General features: G+C 45.2%; 1 protein-coding gene across 1 annotated transcript; it reads left to right on the top strand.

Annotated features, from left to right (window-relative positions):
* Positions 1-737: 737 nt before the first annotated feature.
* Positions 738-12,162, top strand: DIPK1C (divergent protein kinase domain 1C; the record flags this gene model as incomplete). Its single annotated transcript, XM_082326943.1, has 4 exons — positions 738-920; positions 6,563-7,240; positions 11,061-11,225; positions 11,950-12,162. 4 exons carry the CDS (start codon positions 738-740, stop codon positions 12,160-12,162), a joined length of 1,239 nt encoding a protein of 412 aa, XP_082183069.1.
* Between the last annotated feature and the right edge of the window lie 11,921 nt (positions 12,163-24,083).

The following is a 24,083-nucleotide window of genomic DNA, read 5'->3' as shown; positions in this document are numbered from 1 at the left end:
TCTCTGCCCCGGCTGCCGGGGGAGCCAGGAGCCGGGCGGGAGCCGGGCACGGGGGGCGGGCGGGGGAGGCTGTGGAAGCTGCCGGGGAGCCCAGGGGTGACCCACCGTGGGGGGGGGTGCGTTACTGAACGGGCACCTGGGTCGCTTCTCTCTCTTCCTCCTTCAGCCCCGGACGGATAAAACTGGAGAAGTAACTCCAGAATAAACAGCCTCCCCCCCGCCCCATTTGACGGGAGGCGCAGCTTTCACCAGAAGGAGCCGTCCGTCTCCAGGCTGCCTCTCTCGAAGCGTCGGGCAGCCGCCCGGGTGGGGAAGGGTTCCCGCAGCAGCCTCCGCCACCCTTCAAAACCCCTTTTATTCTCGGGTGAGAAACTCCGAGGGGGAAGGAGGCGGGGGGCGCGGGCAGAAGCCGCCAAGTGACTGCAGGGGCCGCTTGGCACAGGGGAGAGCAGACAAAAGCCGGCGGAACTACGTGGCTTAAATTCAAAAGGGGCGCTCCGGGCTCCCTGAGGGCAGCGCCGGCCCGGGGAGGGGGCGCCGGCAGCGGGGCCGGGGCGGCGGCGCGGGCAGCGCGGCGGCGGGGCGGGGGGAGGCGGCGGGCGCCCGGCGATGGGCGCCGGCGGGGAGCGGGACAAGCCTGCGCGGCGGGGAGCGCGGCCCCCCCGGCCGCCGCCGCCGCTCGCTCGGGGCCGCAGCGGCTGAAGCAGCGGCCGCCCGAGCCCAGCCCGGGCGCGACGATGAGGGGCATCCCGGGCTTAAAGCGCTGGCGGCTCAAAATCTGGCGGCGATGCACCCTGGTGCTCCTCCTCCTCTGGGCTGCCTGCTGGATGGTGGTCAGCGCCTTGCTCTTCCTCCTCCACAGGAGCGTCTTCTCCGAGCGCTGCACGGACGAGAAGAGTCACCGGATCCTGGCGAGGCTGGTAGGTGCCCCGGCGGGACGCGGGGCATCCCCGGGGGCCGCCCGGCAGGATCAGGCGCCGGGACTCCGGCAGGGCTGCGATGAGCCGAGCACCCGCCTTCGGCCGCGCCGCCGGGGCGCTCCCGCCCGGCTCCGTCCCGCCCGAGGCGCCGCATCAGCGCCGCGCAGCCGGTGCGCCCCGGCGGGCGGGCGGGCGGCCGCCTCCCTCCCTCCCTCCCTCTCTCCTTCCCTCTCTCCTTCCCTCTCTCCTTCCCTCTCTCCCTCCTTCCCTCTCTCCTTCCCTCCCTCCCTCCCTCTCTCCTTCCCTCTCTCCTTCCTTCTCTCCTTCCCTCCCTCCTTCCCTCCCTCCTTCCCTCCCTCCTTCCCTCCCTCCTTCCCTCTCTTCCTCCCTCCCTCCTTCCCTCTCTCCTTCCCTGTCTCCTTCCCTCTCTCCTTCCCTGTCTCCTTCCCTCCCTCCTTCCCTCCCTCCTTCCCTCCTTCCCTCCCGTCCCGGGGCGAGGGCAGGTGCAGGCAGCGGGCCGGCTCCCGGCGTGGGGTGCGGGTGCGCTTCCCAGGCGCTTTGGAAAGGGCAGCTCGGCATCCCGCACGCTGCGAAGCGGGAGGAAACCTCCCTTTTTTTTTTTTTTTTTTTTTTTTTATTTAGCCGAAAGGGTGTTTGTGCAAAAGTCGTCTTTCAGAAATGCCACGCAGCTTGTAACGCCTCCTTTACATCTGGCAGGGGCTGGCATTTAAGCTATTCAAAATTCAAGAAAGGATTTGGGAATATTCATTAAAATCTCCCTTCAAAAAAAAGAAAGAAAAAGAAACAGATTTAGAATTGTGTAGGAAACACTTCGAGAAGAGGAGCAGTGTGGGTTAATGCTCTGAGTTTAATTTTGTTTCTTAATTAAGGTATTTGTAGTGCCAATGGTTAGGTGTGAAGGGAGGAATCCTAATGGAAATTAAATAATCTATTACTGCAGCAAGCAAAAACTGATCGTAGATATTCCCTAAATTTTGTATAATAAAGGAAGAGAAACTATAGGCAGTGGTCCTGACAGCACATTTTTAATGGCACTGAGATTCAGTTTCTCTACCCCAGCAATCAGCTTGAAGTACAGCTCAGCTCGGGCTTGCAGCTGAGGGAATGAATCCTGCCCACTCCTTACCTGGCTGGGAAGAGCAGAGAGGTGTGGAGCTGCAAGGAGCCGCCGAGCTCAGGCAGGCCCAGGCCCTTGCCATCACACTCGCCAGTAAACAGATGGACAGAGACTTGTTGCTGTTCTTCGGTTTGGAGAGTGTCGGGCGTGACTTCAAAAGCCCAGGCAGGGATCTGATCTCAGGCGCAAGCTTGGAAAGTTGTCTCTGTCACGGTGTGATAGCTCAGTTTCAGACCCTCCTTCCAGAGGAGGGGTAGCTGAGATTGCTGTGCTCATCTGTTGCCCTAGGTGAGTCCTCATCTGTTGCCGTAGGTGAGTCTTTGATAGTATCGTTAAGGTTTGTAAGTGACACTTTTCCCAGATGATGTTAGAAAGGGATCGTCCTTCTAGTGGAACGATTAGAAAATGAGCTCATCTTCATCACCCCCTTCATAAATAAGTCTTTATACATCTTCTGAGCACGGCATGAGTTTTGCAGTTACAGAAAGTGCAATTGATCTACACAACAATCTGATTGCTTGAGTCTTGCGTCTTTTATTAAGCAAAATTCAACTTCCAAGAAAAACTATTTTACTAGTCATCCGTCGTATTTTCATTAGGAGATAAGAAGATGAGCTATTTTAAGCAAGTAGGTGAAAATTGCATGGTTGTATACCCTTGCAAGTGGTAGGCTTATTTCCTTCTTCTGAGTAAAATGTACATCTGTGCAGATGTGTGCTGTACTGGGAAGGCTGAAGTAGCCCTGGGCATTTTGCAGAGACCAACTTTAACTCTCCAGAAGACCACTTACTCTTTCCTAACACCGGTCTCATCTTCATTTACACTGAACACACTAAATCATAGCGATCAATTGCTGTTCTCTCTGGAGAAATTAACTATTTTTGATGCCTTCCAAAGCCTTGCTCAGTATTGCATTTACATAGGAGAAGTACTTGATAAAAAGGCAGGACTCAGTCTCAGGCCTGATCTACACAAAAGTGACGGTGGTACAGTAAGTTATTTAAAATTATATAAATCCTTAGTGGGGCTTACATTAATTTAAATTTTTACATTAATTTAAACCCAGCTTTTTTAACTTATCTTGATAAGTGTACTAAGGATATTAAAAATGATGTAGCCAATTTTAAACAGAAACAGACGAGCGAGTCCAAACCATGCTTGTGTTTGCATTTTCATGTAGTACAGCTGCTTTTCTGTAAGGCTTTTGGCTTAGTATCACTTTCATATTTTAGTTTAAAAAACCTGGCACTTAGTGGCATTCAAAGGGCGCTCATTAGGTAGATTTAAAACTGTCTCATCGACAGATCTCAAAATGCAGTCATTAAGACAGGGATGGCAGTGTGGAGGACTATTTCTGGAAGATTTCTTTGGGGAATTGATTCTTCTTTTTATCAGCAGTCATCGTGATGATATAAAATCTTGTATGGTAAAGTTTGCAGTTAGTGCAAAGGTTCCTGGGCTGGTAAACAGACCATCTTTTCATTGCAGGGTAATCTGAATCACCTGGTTCAATGTTTTCAGTCCACCAAAATGTGTTTTAATACAGTAAAATGCAAGCTAGGACACTGGGGAGCACAAGAGTGCAAGCCATGCCAATAGGATGGAAGACAGTCTTGTAAAACTGTATGGCTTTGGAAGGGAGGTAGGGGTCTAATAGTTGCTTCAGCATGAACTACCAGTGCAGCCTGTGCCTTAAAGGCTGATACCATCTCTGAATGTCTCCAAAATGGAGAATTAAGGAAGGGCTGTTGGTTCTCTTTGTAGCACTGGGCAACAGCATTCCGATCTGATGTCTCTGCTTCTCAGGTGGGTGGAGGGAAAAATGGAGAGAAGAAACAGGGAGGGAATAAAACCACAAAAATCATCCGGGGGCTGAAAAAGTAAGGATTATAGTGGGAGAGCTGGGGAGCTAAGCTTACTTAGTATATTATGCTTATGGCAAAACATAAACCACTAAAAGTTGGAATAAAGATGGGGGGGGGAGTAGTGAGGCCGTGAAGGTGCAGTCAGTCTTTGCTGACCTTCTAGTTTATCATGAACAGGAAACTGAGGAGAATTTGAAAGCCATTGAGCGGCTCACAACTCACTACATTCTGTGAGTAGAGACAGACACCTTGAAAATTGTTCAGACTTCTTGATTGCTTATTTGAAGAAGCATTTTTGAAATTCTTGCTTGCATTGGTGACCAGCAGAGAATGTTCCTTCTGGAAGGCAGATCTGTGTTTCATCACTGTGAGACCAGGAACTCCTTGGTCAAGTCCTGTTTCACAGATCCCTGTTTGCAAAACACTGCACAAGTTCAGTGTAAGAAGAATCAGATGCAGAGACTGTTTGTCAGGTACTTGGTTAATAATCAAAGATTTATGGGTTCAACTGGAACAGCGGACAAGTCCTAAACAGCAGCCAGGTTCAAAAATGACTCATCTCCTATGTCTGGGAAATGTGAATGAGACTATTTTTTCCACAACTACTTTTTCTCATTAATGCCATTAAGAATGACGTGATGGCAGCACAAGAAAATAAGCTTCATGTTCACATGTTTGACTGCAGGTCTTCTGGGCATGTGTTCTTCTAGATGTAAGAGATCCATGCATACAGACCCTCTAAGAGTGAACTTGGTGGACCGCAGTAAAATTGTCCACAGGGGCAAGCATTCACCCATGTGGACCCAATTACAGGACTAAGTCCTGTGTTCTCTTACTGTAGCACAAGAAGAATTAGGTTGTGGTCTTCTCAATAGGCGAGTAATGATTTTAAATGTGATTATACTTATGCTCCAAAGAAAACCCTCAAAATTCCTTCTGTTTGTAATCTTCTTTCTAAAATTGTTTAGAGTTCCAGATGGTAAGAACTGCTAAACTACTTCTGTTGAGAAAATTACATTTCTACTTAGAAGGGGGAATGAAATTTGTATTACATTCATAGGAGTGGATTTTCAAAAGCAAGAACATTGGTCTGCATGCTCTGAAGTCTGTGGACAGCCCTGTGAGTCTGCTTCACCATCCTGATGTGGATGTGGATGCAGATGTGTGTGTTTCACACGTGTGCATCACTCTGGACTCAGGGTCAGGACACTGATGTTAGAGTTTGCCTACCTGGCTCTCCTTGCTGGCATTGAATGTTCTCATTTGGGCTGTAAGAACATCAGAGTATAAATAAATTTTATGCCTGTCTGAACTGCCCTCAGTGAGCTGTTTTAGTCAATTTATCACCATTCCTGGATTTTTGGACTTAATCCTCCACCCATTCCCCAGTGTGTTGTTTAAGGTTGGACTCTGAATGTTGCCTGCCATCAGAATGTGTTCCTCTGGTGCACACCTCAGAGACTGTCCTAAGAAAATACATCACTTGAATTTTACGATCGTGTTTCTTGTGTATGTAACAGCAAATGAGGTGGGGGTCAGGCAACCATTGCAAGTACTCCACATGCAGTGGGAACTGCCAACTTGTTTAAATGAAGGTTCAAATGCCAGAAAGCAATGAAGAAGGCTGACACTGTCAAGCCGCCTCCCAGATGTTTGGCTTCCTACACCACCACAGTCTATTCCCCTTTCACCAGAGACCTCTGATCATCCCCTCTACTGATTCGCCCAAAGCAGTCCCTGCAGCTGCACTTCTGAATGCCCATAGGAATATATCGACTGCCTACACTTTTGGAAATGATGGTATGGAAACAATTATGGGTTGAAGGAAGGACTGGTGAGGGAATCCTTGCAGTTTTTGTACAAATTTGCAGTGACCACTTAACTATCAAGCAGCAGTTTGCATGTTTCCATGGGCTGATTTTTTCCAATTTAAAAAAAATAAGTATTTAATTCATATTAGAATGCCACTTCTGGTAAGTATGTATACAAACTGGAAAAGTCATTTTGTCCTACAGCATTTACATATTTAAAAATTCTGAGAGTTCTTGGTCCAAGAGGCATTGAGCACAACCCCTCTGTTCCCTGGTAGTGCAGAAGGAGGTTCTTACAGCTTCAGTCAGGGCATGTTGAGTGCAAGGTCAAAAGACGCAGGGCTGCGGAAGGTCCCAGCAATCCAGCTACCCATGGATTTGAGTTTAAGTGGGGATGTCTAAGTTATGCTGCCCTGAACCTTCCAGAGAAGTCCTGAATTACACTGGAAGTTATCTCCTGTGCCTTAAAGTGTTACAGCCCAGAATCACATAGAGCAGCCAAGGGTTTTCAAAGCTTGTCTCCCTGAATTCATATGTGGCAAGAACTTAAGAGTTATGGGTCATCTAGTCCATTTCCTTGTCCCAAAAGAGCCCATCCTTTACCATCCCACGAATCCCTGTTTTGAAGCAAAATTCCCCCTAGTACAAGGTCTGTAGAGACTTCTGAAAAAACGTTGAATAACCCAATGGTTGTAAAAGGTGTGTGCTTGCGGTGCCACAACTGCTGCAAGACTCTTGAGCTTAGGACTATTGCTGATTTTTTGCCTTTCTTCTAAGTGGTCCGTGAGTGTATGGTCCTGCTATGACTATCCTGCTCTTTCACTCCAGTGTCTTGACTACAGCAGCGGAGCCCTGACTGGTGACCTCTGTGAAGACCTGTGTGTGGCACAGAAGCTGGTGTACAAACACTGCCTTTACTATGACAGAGGTAAGAAGGTCATCCAGGCTGACTGGAGAGGCCAGCCCATCATCCTGAAATCCAAAAAGGAAATCTTCTCCAGCTACCAGCATCTCAGTATGCTAGAAGAGGTGGAAACACAGGATATCCCTGAAACGGAGCTTCTGCTGATGGTAGCCTTGGAGGTCAAAAATGTCCTGGGGCTAGAACTGTCTAACAATACCATGGGGCCCCTGTGGACAAGGAAGAAGGGCCCACGTTGGAAAGCACAGGTGGCCAGCATGTGGTCCTTGCTCCAGCAGGAAGAATATATCTACTTCAGTTTGCTGCAGGACTTCAGCAAACACGTGCTACGAATTATTGGCTCTTGTGGACACTTTTATGCTGTGGAGTATCTCACAGCTGGACATGCCTGGCACAAAACTCTTTTTCCCTTGGAAAACGTGGTCGGTCCTTCCCTTGCTGGCCACAGAAGCAGGGTGAGAGCCATCATTGACATTGCACTCAGCTTTCTGGACATGGTGCAGCATTTTGATAATGATTTCTCTCACCGACTTCACCTATGTGACATCAAACCAGAAAACTTCGCTATCAGGCATGATCTCACGGTAAGTTGAGTCTTTGGGGTTGTGTTGCAGCAATTTGAGGTCAAATTCTAGTCTGAAAGTGGCTGTATAAAAATGACACTTCCCTCCTCGTACAGCTTTTGGCCAAGTTTTTGCAAAATCAATGCATTTACAAGTGACGGGAGCTTCTCTACTGCTTTTCCTCTTTGTAGTATGTGCAGCCATGATTCAGGGTGCTAGATCCTGCTGCTTGTTTCAGGAACTGTTTGCTCAGTTCTGATTTGTTTCACCTCCTTAAAGGCACTGGCACCGACAGGGTCCCTTGGATGTGGTGAGCGATACCTCCTGAAGGCAAGGAGATCTCAAAGCTGCAAACAAACCTGTAATTTGAGTCATGGCAGCTATTTCTGGTAGTGATGCTGAAAGGAAAAACTGATTCAATTCGAAAGCTAAGGCTGAATTCTCTGACCTGGCGCAAAGGGAACTCCCCATATACAAACACACACATCTTTGTGCTTTAGTGTTCAGGTTATCTGGTCTGGAAATGATCCAAGGACAGCGACATGAAACTCCTTGGCACTGTTACTCTTTAACTTTTCATTGTACAGCTCTAACTCAGACCTGAATAGCTATGCATGTTTTCTAAGTAGCGATGTAGCTCAGCACCACATTGCTGAATGCATCTTGCATTTATTCTGCAGACACAAATTCCACTGGTTTCGGTGGGAGTTGTGTGTACGGACTGGAGGCACTGCAATAAGTAAGTGTTTGAAGCAGACTCACAACTTGCAGTGACATCAGTTGGAGTTTCTGCACTCTGAGTGAACATAAAGCATTTTCAGGGACTTGAATGCTATTTTCAGTACTCACTGAGTGTTAATATAACACTCACATCTTCAGAGTACTAGACAAACATTGCCTAAACATATAGCCATTAAGAGCAATTAGAGTGCTTCCCCTTCACCCTTCCCTTCCCTCCCATTGTTTATTCAGGTGCAGTACAGCAGCTGAACGGGGAATGGGTGAGGAGCTACAGCAAGAAACTAAAAAAGCATACCAGTGTTCAGGCAAAGTGAGGTATGGCAAGGACTCCTCAAGGCAGGCTTTGCCCATCTTTTTTGGTTACACAGGGCTGTGAATGCCTGTGACTGAGCACACACCAGAGCATCTGTTTTACCACCTGCTTAGAGGAAAATAGATTTCATTTAGGAAAAGAGAAAGAATATTGGATGTGTCTTCCCTTACGAGTCCTTTTGGTGAGGCTTGCTTCTCCAGGATCCTCCCGTGACTTCTGGTGTCCAAAGAGACAACAGCCACCTTCTGGTATAGGAAAGTACGCTAATGTAATATTTTCTAGGAGAATTAATCAAAAAACAAAAAGTGAGCTGCTGCTCACTCATGGCTCTCGCAGTTGTACGCTACTTACAGCCTGTTGGTATCCCCTGTTTTCACGCCCCTGGGCTGGGAGACAGGAGATGCGCACAGACAGAAACCTGCAGGGGGGGAGAGAGCTTCTGATCGGTGAAGAAGGAAGGAGAGTGAGAAGCAGAAACTCTAGGCCGTTTTATCAACCAGTTGCAGAACAGGGACACAGCAAGGCAGCCTCTTTTTTTGTCCCTCACGTTTGTTTTAAGCAATTTTTTCACTTGCTTGTTTCTTGTGCTCTGTATAGGATAATAATAAACATCCATAATGGTACCACTACTCCTCATCCCAGCAACGAGACTGCTAAAGCCCAAAGAAATGTGCCTGGAGTGCAATAGTTTTACTTTGAGGATTATTTTCGAATGGTGAGGATAAGCCTCCGGCCCTCCCTCCAGCCTTCCCATGCTGTTCCTGCAGCACGGAGAGGAGAGATCACTGCCTGGTAGATCATCCAGGGGAATTTTAAGCTGCCATGGAGCTACATAAGGGGCAGAGTTGGAAGGAGGTCTGGGTGAATGTACAGTGCCGCACCTATTTTACCAGCACCTCAGAGAGAACTAGAAAGATTACAGCACCTTAAGCATGACTTTAAATCAGGTCAGGAGCCATGCTGGGTCCTTCCTGCATTTCCTTAGATACCTTCATCATCAACTGCAATCATAACAAACCCCACCAAAATGTAGCTGTTTATAGGTAGAGTGTCACCCAGATCTGTCTTCTCAGGGTCTGGCTGGATGCCCACACATTTTTGTAACAAACAGATGAACTTCAGTGAAACCACTGAACCCATGCCACATGTTTGGGAACCAGGGCTTTTTTTTTTTTCCTTGTGGAGCAATTGATTGGATTGTCAGAGGTGCTCAGTGCTGGCAGAGACCCCACCAGGTGCTGATGCAGCGACCCTAGGACTGGGGAAACCCTGCACTGCTTTTGCTGTCTCTTCTCTGAAGATGTAAACCGCAAAACTGCAGAAAGCTTAAGGAAGTAAAGAAGAAAAGAAAAAAAAAATTGCCTGTCCAAACGTGTGAAATTCCTTAGGCTACGTCATCATGATCGAGCTCTCCACGAAGCTTAAAAATACTCGATTTTTTAAGCTATGCCTCATCTCTTTAAGATTTTCCCTGGGGAAAAAGAAGTAGAATAAAATGAAGATTAGACCTTGTTCTTTCTTTTGCCTGTGGAAGGTTTATTTGGCTTCTACCAGACCAGACATCTTTAGTTCCTGGGGTTGATCCAGCTGCTGCTCCAGCCACACAGTTCAGCTTCCCCTGTTATTTGGGAGGTTGAATCTTAAAAATGAGACTATCATTTGAGCCGAAGTAACTCTGCATTGCCCAGGTCCCAAACGTTTCCCTCCATGAATATGTGTGTCAGCTGCTGCAAGGGAGAGTCTCTGACCCTGACTGGCAAGTGTTAAGTGCAGCTCTGTATGCAGGCTGGTTGCCGCATCCATGGCGCTGAAGGCGGGCTGCGTGCACTGTGGTCACCCACAGTTTGTCTCATGTCAAGCAGCTGCCATCCCATTACTGGCTTCCTTTCTTTCCCTGTTTATTTCTGTAATTTTTTTTAAGTGAAATATTCATGGGTGGAGTGACACTGGCAGAAACTGAGACTACAGCCCTTCACTCCCAGAATGGTTTCAAACCTAGCACAGGCAGCAGCTCTGCAGACCTCTTTGTGCTGCGTATTCACTATTTTGCAAGCCTTGCGTCAGGGCAAGAAAACTGATTGATCCCTCCAGTCCTTGCTTTTTCTGCTGAGACCAACTGCTGGCTAGACTCTGTTACGTACCATATTTCTGGACAAGCAGAACAAGAACCATGCACAATAAGTGAGTCAAACCATAGCAAACAGGAATGGGCAAAGCCAGTCTCGACTTTCCACAGCCTCAGGGATCTCTCTGCAGCTGAGCAGACTCAAACCCACTGAATGCAATGGCAGGTTTGGAGGAGCTGTACCAGATGCGGGTACTTCTGCACATCCCCCTGCTCCTCTCCACAATGATGAAGTCAGGGGTTTAGTCTGAATGGTGAACTGTGAAACGATACCATCTGGCCTGTGGGTAATTTTGTGCCATATAATTAAAAGGTTGAGTTGCCATCTGCATAAGGTGCAACAACAAGTAAATCAATCTCCAAGTTGGATAGTCCCGGTTTAAGGTAAATCCATCCAGTTGACCCCAGGGACGCATATTGTCCACAAATAATTTTCCCTTTCCCGGTGTCGCAAGCATTGGCTGTTTTTGTTTAAAAAGTGGTATTTATAACACTAGTGCAGCTCAGTTAAGTGAAATAAAGCCCTTTCATTGTGATCCCAGTTCTCCACTGGCAGATGCTCTCAGCACAGCATTTCCAAAAGCAAGCAGCAAAGAATGCTTGCGCAGCCCTGTCCCACAGGCTGTGCCGTGCCAGATCTGATGGCTTGTTTTGATCCACAGGTGGTGGCCATTGATGTGGATATGGCCTTTTTTGAACCCAAAATGAGGGACATCCTTGAACAGAACTGCACAGGAGATGAAGACTGTAATTTTTTTGATTGCTTTTCAAAATGCAATCTGAAAATCAGAAAATGTGGAGGACAGAGAGCCAATAACAACTTGCAAGTGAGTAGACACAGCTGCGTTATGCATCCATCTCTTTTAAAATCACATCGACTATAAAATGCATGGTATGTACTAGGAGACTGCGAGATGAAGACAGTCAGGTTTTTAAACGTAAGCGCCAGCCCTGTTTGGAAATCCCATCTTGGGGCACACAAACAGATCTTTATATTCAGTAGTGTTTATTTGCCGTGGTTTTGTGTAGCTGTTAGCCCAATGCCTCGGATAGGAGAGTGAAGGAAGTAGGGGCAGGGGCATTACTGTCTCCACTAATGGTGAAGTTGGGGCTGTCCACGTGTAAGCAGCGGGGGGGCTATGGCTGCGATTCTCCACTCTGCAGAGCTAGTACGTGGATGTAGTGGAAAGGGGAGTCCATGGGGTTCTTGGCCCTGGGATGAGGTGTCTTATAGCTCACCCAGCTTGTGCTGGCGGGAGGCACTAGTGCAGCAGAGAGGCTGGGGGAGTGTGGCTTGGTGGCCTTTTGCCTGCTTCTCGCAACACCTCACCCTCACCACTTGTTAGGTAGAAGTGCAAGAGCAATCTGAGAAGAAGGGGGATTCCTCAGCTAGAGCGTAGGCGTTGTGGATGCTCCTTTTCTATACCTTCCTTTTTGAATGTCTGGAGGCATTTTGGGTTCAGATGACATTTTGCTACAGTCCTAGAGAAGCAGCAGGGCATTAGTTGTAGCTCCTGAAAGACCACAATCTGCCCTTTTCCCTTTCCTCAGGTAATTTGTGACAAAATATTCCGTCGCTGGTTTTCCCCAAATCTCAGAGGACCGTTGGTTTCCCTCCCCCTGCAGCTGCAGCTGCAGAAGGCTGTGCAGGAGTGTGCCGAGCCAGGGCGCGTGGATGCTGCCGGGCACCAGAGGACTCTGAAATCTCTCTCCGAGTTATACCACCTCCTTCGGGTCACTCAGCGAGAACTGCAAAGGGTGTAGTAGACACAAAAGGCAGAACGGCAAAGGCCACATCCCAGCCACTGCTAAGGGACGCTGTATATGAGGCAGTCTGTGTTTTCTTTCTCCCTCTTCCATCCCTCCTACCCATTGTACTACATTTACAGCACAGAGATTGTTTTTCTCCTATGCAAATGAAATTCATGGCTGCAGGTGCAGCACGTCCTGTTAATATCCTTTCAAGTGTGAAATTGTTTTACATTACCTGGATTCTGTTCTTGCTTATTTTCCTGAGCTAGCTCTAGCCCTCTCCATCAGCATTCAGCGCATCGTTTGCTTACCAGGAGCTGTAGTCACTGCTCAGATAGCATCTGTCTGAGTGCGGTGCTCAGAGTGAGGATGCATTTACAGAAGAAAAGTGTAAGTAAGTGCAGCAAAGCTAATATCAATAATTAAAATAGTGGGTAGGTGGGTGTGGATAAGTATGTGTATGGTGTTTGTTTTAATTTCTCTGTAGAATGAGTTTGTTGGTTTTTTTTAAATTAGGGACAGAGTGCTCTGTGTGGAAAAACAATCTCAACTAGGGAAATGTATTGTCACAGGAGTGAAGAGTTGCTTTTGTACAAAGCAGTCCTTTCTGGTGTCCCCAAATGCATTTTCTCTGGTGTGTTGCATTACCTGTGCCATAGCTAACTTTCCAGGGAGAAATTATATGAAGGTACTTAGGACTTTTCTACAGCAAAATAATTATACCCTTGTTGAGTTCCTGTGTGGGTACTCATATTCTGCAGTGGAGAGGTATAAATAATGCCACTGAATTTTCCCATGTGAACAAGCCCTCAGGCACTTGTACATCAGAGCACTTGATAAGAAGCACTCCTTTGCCAGAGAGCAGAATCACCCAGGAATGCCAACAATCTGTCCTTTGCACAAAACAGAACAATATCCAGACCCAGAGTTTTCTTACACAGCAGTTTTTTAATGAACAAAAGGAAATGTTTCATAAGAATTCATTATCTTGCAATCAGTTACATAAATAAAGATCTCTAGATTAACTTAAAATCATTAACTTTGCCTTTCAAACGTGTAGCTGTGGCTGGAGAATCTAACACACAGGTTCAGAAGACATTGCATGTGTTTAGGCCCAATATTGGGCAATATACCCATGAGCTGGTTTTGGCATGAAGACATTAAAAACCCCACAAACAGAAGAACCAACAGCCTATGACAGCCTGCCACTCAGAAGGACTCTTCAATATTAAGACTGACGATACCGGTTTGTGGATGGGAGACACGTAACGACACCTAATCTTTTTCGTCTTTATATCCCTCAGCCTTATGACAACCCTGAAGCCTGTGAGCACTAATCATACATAAACTTTCCATTTCTGGAGTGTTCTTTAAAGTAATGTTAAAGACTGCCTATGACCAGAAGAATGCAAGCTGCTTAGGAGACCTTGACACTTACCCAAAACTAGCTCAAATTTTCAGACTAGTGCTAGTTTTTTTTCTATTTCTTGCAATAAACTACCGTAATTTTAAAAATCACAAAAGCCCTCAAGAAGCTCATAGCAAGGGCAAGGTTGGCTGCCTCCAGCCTGGGACTGTACTGAAGACAAGCTGCTGCTAAGCCAGAGCTACAGCTTAGGAGCTCCTGACTGGTGAAGTTGTGCTCAGTCCACGCTTCTCCTCTAACCAGGGAGACAGACAATATTTCAATGTTTTAAGATCAGCCGTTGCAAAAGGAGGAAGGCAAAGCAGAATCCCAAATTCCAGAACAAGCCCTGCTACAAAGTCATGAAATTGGTAGAGGAGAAAATAACTAAGGATAGAATCAGATTATGGTAAAGGGTTGGGGACAGATAAAGTATCAGGTAGAAGATGAGGACAGGGATATGAAGAAGAAATAGGAAAAATGAAGTAAAATATTAGTAAAATTTAATCTGAGGAAGAAGAGACTGAAGAGAAGCATGGTAACACTCTTCAGAAACAGAAAGAGGCTGATAAAAAGAGAATAGGAGAGAACTGCCCTGTCCAGATTTCCTTGGTGGATATGATGAGCAATGAGCTTAAATTGTAGCAAGGAAAATTCAGGCTAGACATTTGTTCCAGGCTTTCTAATAGTAAGGAACAGTGGACATATGGCACAGATCATTTGGGAAAACTTCAGTCTTCGTAAGTTGTGATTTTTAACTACAGGCAAGAGTGAGGGCCTGTCAGGAATGGTGTACATGCAGTTACATTGATGATCCTGCCTTGAGGTAGCCTTTTATCTCCAAGTTCTGTGATTCTGTTATTACCAGCTTGTGTTTGTGCCCTTGTGACTCACTCACAACAAAATCCACCCTTCTGAGACACGAGGATAGATAACTCTCCTTTACCTTTTATGTGCAAATCCATGGGGTCCCCCAGGAAGGGAAGGCACAGAGATCTCCAGCTGCGCAAATGATGCTACAGAGCCTGGTGATGTGATCGGGGTTTGTGTGTTCCCCACATGACCTCCCTACTGAAGGCACTGAGCCTTGCTAGGTCAGCAGCGATGCAATATATACCCCAAATGCTGCTGGGGAACCTGAAGATCTCATACATTACCCCTCTCCTGTTTCCCTGGTCCCATTAATTCTTTCCTCCTTCCCAAGCCCAGAGGGTACCATCAGGGAAAAGCGAGCATCATGCAGACACTCGGTGCTTTGCAGCAGTGTTGTTACACTCCACTGTGGCAGGGCTCCCCTTCCCATTTTCAGGTTTGCATTTTAAACAGGCTATATTTCTGTTGGATGTGATGTTTCAGTTTTAAAACAGGTGGAAAAAATATAGCGAAATGAAACCCGGTGGTAGCCGAACGCTGGTGGAATGTCACTCTGCTCTGAAGGTCCCTCTTCTTGGCTGGATTTAGGAAGGGAAGCTGCTTTTGACAAATTTCTCCAAACCCCCCAGGGCCTGGCTGCAGCCACCTCCACCTGGCAGGGACCCGCTTCCCCCACACCACACACTTTCCCAGGTCATTATGTTTCACTTCTTCTTTTCAGGATACAGAGAATAATCCTCAGAAACCTCTCAAGAGCGACACAAATGGGTTATTTGTACTTGGCTGGGCTGTGAGATTGCGTATCACTGATGCAGCCAGCTCCGGCTGGCTTTGGTACACCTTCACTGGTGAGTGGAAAGACGAGAAGAATCTGACAGGCTGAGTGAATGCAGGGCTTGATTCTCCACTGCCCCCTGTGCACCTTGTAAAGTCACTCAAACCTGGGAAATGGGAGAGAAAAATACTACAGTGAAACAAATGAAATATTCCAACTTATTTAGCACAGGTACCAATGACTAAAACAGTAGTCATGCCTTTATCTCCCTGGGACAGAAAGAAAAGAAAATTAAGACACTGGTTTCATTGCCATTTGCCTTAAGGAGGCAAGTGCAAACTGCATTATTTTACACCCATGTTTTATAGTGGAAATATCTGTACAGGTGTTTGACGATGAAGAACCAGGCTCACGTGTCCCTTCTGACAAAGCCCTTTTCGTACTGCCTTGGCAGGACTGCACAGCAAAAATAGCCCTGGCATAAAGAGATACCCAGAGGGCACGGCCAGGTCAGGCGGGTGTTGAATGAGAGCCCTGCCTGCTGTTGAACCCGGGCTATTGGCACAGTTTGTTGCAATACAACAGCGCGCAGCGATAGCTGGGAAACTCTGCAGTGAAACAGTCCTGGGGTATGGTCAGAAAACGAAAAGTTGTCAAAAATTGTATCATGCGCTACAAGAGTCTAATTAAAAAAAAAAAAAACAAGACACCAAACGCCTCAATTTAAAATGCTTTTAAGTCGATTTTGAAAATGTCTAACATACTCCATTTTGGCAGTTTCTATAGGGAAAAATCTGCAAGTTATTTTCCCAATTTTAGTTAATTTATACTGAAAAAGTTTGCAAAATAAAAATATGAAGATTGAAATTAATCACAATTTTAAAACCAGTGTTTTGTCTGGTCTACACAGTGAACCTTGTTAGTACCCTCATCACTTTCTGATATTTACTTTTCATCCCAATTCAGATGAGAAATTTCATGAAAGCTCAAAATCTTTTGCGGAGACTTTTTCACCCAGTCCCTGTGGTCAGATCCAGAAAAGAGGAGGTCCACATATAGTTTTTGAAGTCACCTTTGCTTCCCACTTCATTTCTGCATAGTTTGTGATCTTAACTTGGGCTGCAGTGGTTTCTGCTTGATTTCTCTCACTTTCGGGTGTCTCCAAAGCACCTGCCTACTGGTATCCCTGTTTGGTCTCTAGTTCACCGCAGCTTTGCGAAATCATAGACTACATAAGATTCTTCACATGGTTCATCCCCTCCATATAAAAGATGACTCCTCTTAGATAGGTTCACTAATAGCATTTGGCTGCACTGGGAATGGCCACTTAATCCAAGAAGGCTGTTCCCGCTCAATTGATCTCAGCCCCATCTCTTTGCTCGGTCAGTCTGTTACTGAATCCTTTTTGCCCTATAAAAGTGGCACTACCTCTTGATTCATTTCTACCACTTGCTGCATTAGTGTCTTACTCAGCAACTTTCTCCCCATATTTATGGCTCTCTGTGGAACAGGAATGGCATTAAGTCATTGTTTATTCCTTCTTTGCATCTCGGATAGCAGCATGTGCTTCATCTCTGCAATAATCTAAATACACTATCTGTTCCCACATTTTGCAAGAGGTGAGTCCAGTTGGAAGTCTACTTCCTAATCTTTAGGAAAGATAAATTCAACCCTTTGCTCAAGATTTTCACAGACTGCTTCTTAAATGCAGTTTTTTTGTCCAATTGGCATTGTGTGCTCTGCAAAAACATCGGCAAGCAATAGTCCTGCGCTAGGGTGATGTGAAACAGAGCAAAACTCCTTGCCCCAAAGGATTTATGTGGTCTCCCTTGTGTTTTGAGGTTGACTTAATGGTGACTAACCCAGAACAGCAGGTCATTGCTATATCCACAGTTTTTCATGAAGAGCCTACTATTCCCTAGTGTGAATTTGCTGACGCCCCTGTCCACTGAGAGCATCCAGATACATTGCTCAAGTCGGCAATAGATACAAGAACAGATATTTGGGACGGGGAGAAGAAAGGGAAGGGTTTGTTTTCTTCTGATTAGAAATATTGACTGAACAAAACACTTTCTACAGGTGCAAAATAGGATCAGGAACTTGAAGGAGTTAGTTAGGGACTCCTCACTGATTTTTTTCCCCTTAGTTTAAAAGTGTAGACTCAAGCTGCCCTAATGATTTTTTATGTAGTTTCCAAAAAAAAAAAAAAAAAAAAAAAAAAGAATTAAAGAAGCCACATACCTTGTTGCCTGTCTTTCAGCAGATCATATTGTTGTATGTAATGGGCAGGAAGGTGATAAATTGCAGCTTTTAATGAGTATCAGGCTGCAACATTGGAGCCTTGTGGTTGTAATATCAGTTAGCACATCTGGACAACCAACTGTAACAAACCCCATAACCGGCATCGGTGGAAGTGTACAATCCGATTAAGCATCTTGGCAGATGCTCTTGGAAGCCTACTACAGATAAGCGATGAAATCCCTCTGTGGGAGCTGACCTGCAGTGAGTCCAAGCAATAAGCACAGTCACTCTGCAGGAGCCTCAGTCGCTGCCGCTTTCCAGGATCCTCAGTGAACTCAGGAGAAAGGCTACTAGGCTTTCAGTAGCAGAAAAAGGCAGCAACACGTAGAGAGGGAAAGAATGAGTTGCTTGGATGTATGAAAATCCAGGACAACTGAACTCAGAATCGAAGCTAAGAAGAGACCCTACACTGAAAAATCAGAGAACGTCAATAAATTGATTGGAAAAAAAAAACCCAAACACTTCTATTGTAGTTCTTTAAAATAAAAGAGAACAGCAGCACAGAGGATATAGCGCAGGCATCTCCAAAGCCATTTGTTGTATTTATCTAGGGATCTGTTAAGTAGCCTGCAGAGCTCTGTAATGACGTCTGCAGCCTAAAGACTAGACAGAATAGAGTAACTTAGGAAGAGCTTTTAGAACTACTATTTACATAAATGCAGAAAACTGCCCTAACTAGTAACAGCCTATGTTGGCCAAAAAAGGAGAAAAGAGTGCTTTTCTTAATAAAAGTATTATGTCTATGAATTAAAGTATGGCAAAACACTGAAATCCCTGAAAGGCTATGATCCACAATCCTGTGGTCTGTTTAAAGTTTTGATCCTGCAGGCTTGGGCCCCTAAGCAGCAGAGTGATTGCTAAGCTCCTTTAAACTCCCTGATTATCGGTGCCTTCTGCAATATACTTTGAGCTCCTTTTTCTGTAAACTGAAGGAGCTTTTTCCTACACTACAAATGTGCCTAAGTGGCGACGGCAGCCAGAAGGATGTGCATATGATCCAGCGCATAATCACTTCCACAAGCATCTGCTGCTAGCTTTCAAGATACATGTAATCCAAGCTGGAGACTATTGTGAATACCTCTCATTTTCCCTTGCTGGTTCCTTAGCAGTTTGTTTGTAGCTAGTTAGAAACAGAATCCCCCATCCTGCTTAAATTGGTTATAATCTCTCCAAGATTCGTGCTACAGCAGGAAAAGACCAAACTGCATTGAGTTCAGGATGGGTTCATTCTCTTAAAGGTACGACATGCAAAGCTGCGGGAAAGAACAGAAGTTAATTTTTATTTCTAAAGAAGAGGTTCTCTGGCTAAGTGTCAGTAGCTGAAAATATAAATGTTTCAACCAATATCCCACGTACATTTATGAATTAAGACCTGTCTGTATTTGCATAATCTAAAGCCCTCTGCTCCTTTCCCATTCAAAAGAAAATTAAAAAAGCAGAACGTGTTTACTACTCCAAATTTCACAGATATGCTGATTACTTCTTTCCCATTTCTATGTCAGACATTTCAGGTTGTGTCTTTGTCTTTAGGAAACTTTTTTTTTCCATTGTCCCAAGAAAGTGAGTATCTGGAAAAATACAGTTTCCAAAAATTAATTTTTTCTCTCATTCAAGTGTTATTAAGCACCATTCTAAACTTGCAGAGAGTTATCAGTGGCTAAATATTTATTACATGAAACCAGGGCCTGATTAATGGACTCAATGGCTAACAATAACTAAATAAATATCCATGTAATTACTCCAGTGTTCAGAATTTCACTTTTAATGGAATGATACCAGTATTATCCTATCTGATTCTAGATTACATATGTACCAGTAAGTGCTTTGCCAAACTTATGTTCAGATATGCTTTCACATGGGTTAAGACTACAAGTGACTCTTGGCAAAACTGTGTATCTATCTGGACTGGAGCACAGAAGAACAAAAATAATCCTTACAAACTTATATCCATGGTCTTTCTTTTAGTCATCATATTCAGTTGTTTGTGGGGTAAAGGCAGTGTGTGCGCACACACAGATACTCATGCATCTGTTTGTGGAACTGCAACTTCATGTAACAAATGCTCAGTGAATAGTCCACAAATGCCTGGTATTTTTATTTTTCCTATTATATCCTATATAAATTGGGAAAATGCAAGAGTAATGAGCAACATGAATAAGCATCACACAGTGTAGAGAAATAATGAAAAATTAATGGAATGCTTAATCAAATTCTGCATTTTTATTCATTGATTTCATGGAGCTTTCTTGAGTGATTAAAGAGTTAAATTTGTTGGATCACATTCTAGTCTCCAACTCTTAGAAAATATCAGATGAATAGTATTATATTAGCCAAAGAAATATCACTAAAGAGGCATTAGATAATGCAAGTATACTGCATGAATTTCCATTGCTATTTCAGTAGATACCTCTCAAAAGCGAATAAATGAAGCCAAGAACCAGACAGGACAGTGATAAGCACTACTAAAATGCCTGCAAATGAACTCTGTGTTAAATAGCAGGGACAGATCTTCAGACCCACCTCATTCTTTTCGCGTTCATTTTCCCTTGCATACACACTTACATGAATTCTCATGTGATATTAGCATGTTTTAAGGCTCAGGTTGGATTTACACCAGCATAACTCACTGGCATTTCAGTATGTGCTCTTGGTTGATGCCAGCGGGAGAGCAGGATCTCCTTGCATTTTAAATGGGCAGAGGTAGGAGTAATATGAGCAATAAGCTCATTTAATAAACGTGAGAAATCAGAAGTTTCGCTATAGCCCAGAGCGTTTTTCTTTCCCTAGCTGAAATCTCTGTGGAAAAGGTGACGCACGGCTGCGCCGCCTCGGAAGCGACCCAGGGCTGCTCCTCAAGGACCACGGCACTGTCCATCACTATCGCTCCACAGACGCTGGCTCAGCAACGGCGCCTGGCACGCTGGTGATGGGCTGCGGCTCCGCTCGCACCTCAGCCACCTCCTCTCGGCTCTAGGGCAGGGCAGGGAGCTCGGGGGCACGGGTTCTTCTTCTCTCCCGCACCTGGATGATGAGCAGATAGATCAGGCCAGCCTGCTGGCTGAAGGCTGTAGCTCAGCCCCTCTCCTCCAACAGCGCTGATCGTTAGGCAATGAGTTACGAGCGTTCACTCTCCCAGTCACTGAGTGCAAACTCACTGGGAAATAAAAGCCACTTCTCTAATGGATCTTCATAGGGTGCTGGAGGGCGAGTCTCCAGCGCTGTTCCCAGTGCTGAGGTGTCTCCTCCGGGAAAGCCTCTCTCATAACTGGGGCCCTTCCCCGGCCCAGGACAACGGTGAGGGGCTGCGTAGGGAGCTCGTCCCACCGCTCGCCGTCCCGCTCCTCTGGCGCGGGCTGCAAAAGCCTTTCCCATGCCGAGACTGGTGCCTCAGAGGAACGCCGCGTTCGTGTCAAGAAGGGCAGTGAAAGAAAACAAAACAAACACGGCACCGCTGGAAGTTTCTTGTCTATTGATTTCACCCCATTCCCACAGCTCCAGGATTTTGACAGCCTCACACAAATTTTGCTGAGAAAGACCTACTCTCATAACACAGCCCGCTGCAAAAATATTGCAGGGCTGAATTTAATACTATCTGCTTTTCCATGTGGGAAACAGATAAGAATTGTCTGAATAATCACTACAAAATAAGGCAGCTTTTCTGCGAAGCATAAAGGAAGAGAAAGAATTTGTTGGGCTCTATCCTTTCATATTATAGAGAGCAAAGCACACCAAGTCTGTGTCTAATTTGTAGTCCAGGAGTTCACCAAGCTGTCAGCCAGGTCAGATGCTGTCTCTGGAAGCAACAGGGATTTCAATGCAGGCACACACACCTGCTAGGGCATTTGGATAAAAGTCTGGTAGCTGGAGTGTGCAACTACATGGCCATAAATATTTAAACTAGCTGCTCTGAGTTCGTGTTCTCAAGCTGCAATGATGCTGGAGTGCAGAGCAGAGCTGGAGCAAGCCCAAATATGGGTTTTTAAAGGGTGCTTGTATGTATCTCTGTGGACACTTGTGATACTAAGAAGAACGATTAAAAGCAGAAGATAATGGTGTCTTTTCATTAGAAGAAGAAAGCCGTATCAAAAAAATACAGCCTCTCTCTTGCATAGGAATAGGGAAGATTATTATGAGAAGAGGCTGAGAGAACTGGGCTTCTTTAGCCTCAGGAAGTGATCGCTATGTACCGCTAACGGGAGCATGTAAAAAAGATGGGGATGAAGTCTTCTCAGAAGTGTGCGGTCCAACAGGCAACAGGCGCAAGCTGGAACGTGGGAAATTCCAACTCAGTATTAAGAAAAAGTTTTATACTGTGAAGAGGGTCAAGCAGTGGAACAGGGCCCCAGAGAGGTTGTGGAGTCTCCGTCCTGGGAGATATTCAAGCTTGACAGGACAAGGCCCTGAGAAATCTGGTCTAACTGGGCCTCTTTTGAGCAGGAGGTTGGACTAGGTGACCTCCATGTCTCAATGCCAGCATGCAGCCTTTCAAAATTGTCAACCACAGTTCAAAAATCAGAGAAACATAATGGTCTTTCTTAACTATTATTACTCAAAATACCCAAATGTTTCTTTTAACTGTGGCTATTCTTTACATGAAGGAGCCAAAAGCACATATTTGGTCTCTGTCTAACAAGTGCTCCATCCAGTTGTTCATAGGCATCTTCTACTCCAAGCTGAAGCACAGATTTCACACTCTGGCCTAGCCAAAGCCAGCTCAGGCTCTGAGGAAGCTGAGGAATGGGGAGAACAAGAGTTTCATGAATGCCAAGGAACTGCAGAGTTGCATTGCCAACAGGAGGAATCCTCTGCAAAATTCTTGAATCCCAAAACTTAATCTCCATCTGAACTTCTAGGACAATGTGATCATGGTTTAAACATTTTGTTGTCTCTGTTAGGCTAAGTGGGTAAAAGAGCCTCATTGTGCCTGTTGCTGGACAGGACCAGAGTAATAAACAATGCCTGAGTCTGCATTCACGTTTGGACCCCTCTGGCCTGCTCTGTAAAAGACCTTCAGGGGCAAGAGTGGATATCAGTCTAATCTATGTCCACTGCAAGACCTCAACATGAGAAAAAATTGGAATCAAGCCCAACAGTTTGGTGCCCTTTGGTGTAACGTAGATTCTTCCTCCCAAACAGAACCTCAGTGCTGAGAAACCCCCACTGCTCCTCCTTTATCTCAGGGAGAATTGCAATATTAAGGATGAAAAGGGACCAGCCAAGCACTGGGATACAAAGATTTTAAAAAGTAGCTGTCATGTAACTAGCAGAGAATTATAAAATAAATTCTGCAGAAATACGAAAATAAATGCCTTTTAGTTGTTCAGATGAATAAGACAGATCAAGATTCTAAATAATGTATCACTATTGTTAGAAGCTTGAATATTATTGGGTTTTCTCCCCAAAGAAGTAGTATATGTGGCAGATACAAAAGGGTTGCTGTTTTGTGTTTAGTTGGTTTTTTTTTTTAAGCATTATGCCAAGTTGCTGTTTTCAAACACATGTTGATGCTGGGAAGAAATGGGCATGTATCCATGTTGCCTTCAGGCCAAACCATTTAACCAGAACTGGGAATACTGACAAACTTTCTCAACCTCTCTCTCTCTGCAGTGCAATTGTAGAAAGCAGCCCTTTGCAGATCTCTTTATGAAAATGACCAGTAAAAATATCATGCTGCGTGCTTGCATTTATCAAGTGGAAAATTATTTTTAATGTACTCCTGAAGAAAGGTAACAGGTAAGTAGCAAACGTTCTCATGATCATTATAAAGGGGTATGTGTCAGCCTATAAATCAATAGCTGGCTCGATGCCATTCGCTTCTGAATGGAAACCGACTATTTTTGCAGAGTTCTGCTCACAGCAGCTGAGCATCAATGCTAAGTAGTGTGTAGCTATTAGGGAAAAACTGAGCATGACAACACAAATCATGGAGCCCCTGATGAACATCTCTGCACATGGCTGCTTCTTCTAATCACCAGCAGAATTTAATGAGACACCTGCAGTTTACAGACACTCTTGTTCCAACATAAATTACCCTGAGAGCACAAAGTCTTCTTTTAAAAAATATTCTTCAGTAAACCATAAACCACAAAGAGTTCATTGTCAGTAAAAACAAACTCCTCATTAATTTATAATTGTATGAAACCATATTCCCCCATACATGACCTACAACAGATCTGAAGATTAAGTCAAAGGCTGTAAAGATCTCCTAATTAGCAGAATTTTCAGCTATTTCAGTTTTCATTAATAAAACAGTGCTGGAGACCTTGAAATTGACCTCTTGCAATGCTGTAAAAATAGTAATTCTTCATAAATTTACCCGTATCAGGTGAAGGAGAGGACTGAATGCATCCCATGGGTCTCTAGGTAGGAACAAGCTCAGGCACGTTAGGATTCCTCCGCTGCTTGAAGCTGCAACGGCATCCAGCTGACTGCAGCCACAGATGCTCCTGCCTCACCTTCCACTGCCATTGCAGTCAGGGGGCAGCTTGGACTGCCAAAAACCATAGAGGCAGTTCATTAGAATGCCAGAAAGGATAAAGGTAATGTATACCTTGTCATACCTTATCACGTTTGCAGAGA

The sequence above is a fragment of the Platalea leucorodia genome (genome assembly GCF_965183815.1).
Source record: "Platalea leucorodia genome assembly, chromosome: 1".
NCBI lineage: Eukaryota > Metazoa > Chordata > Aves > Pelecaniformes > Threskiornithidae > Platalea > Platalea leucorodia.
This window is presented reverse-complemented; position numbering and strand designations above follow the sequence as displayed.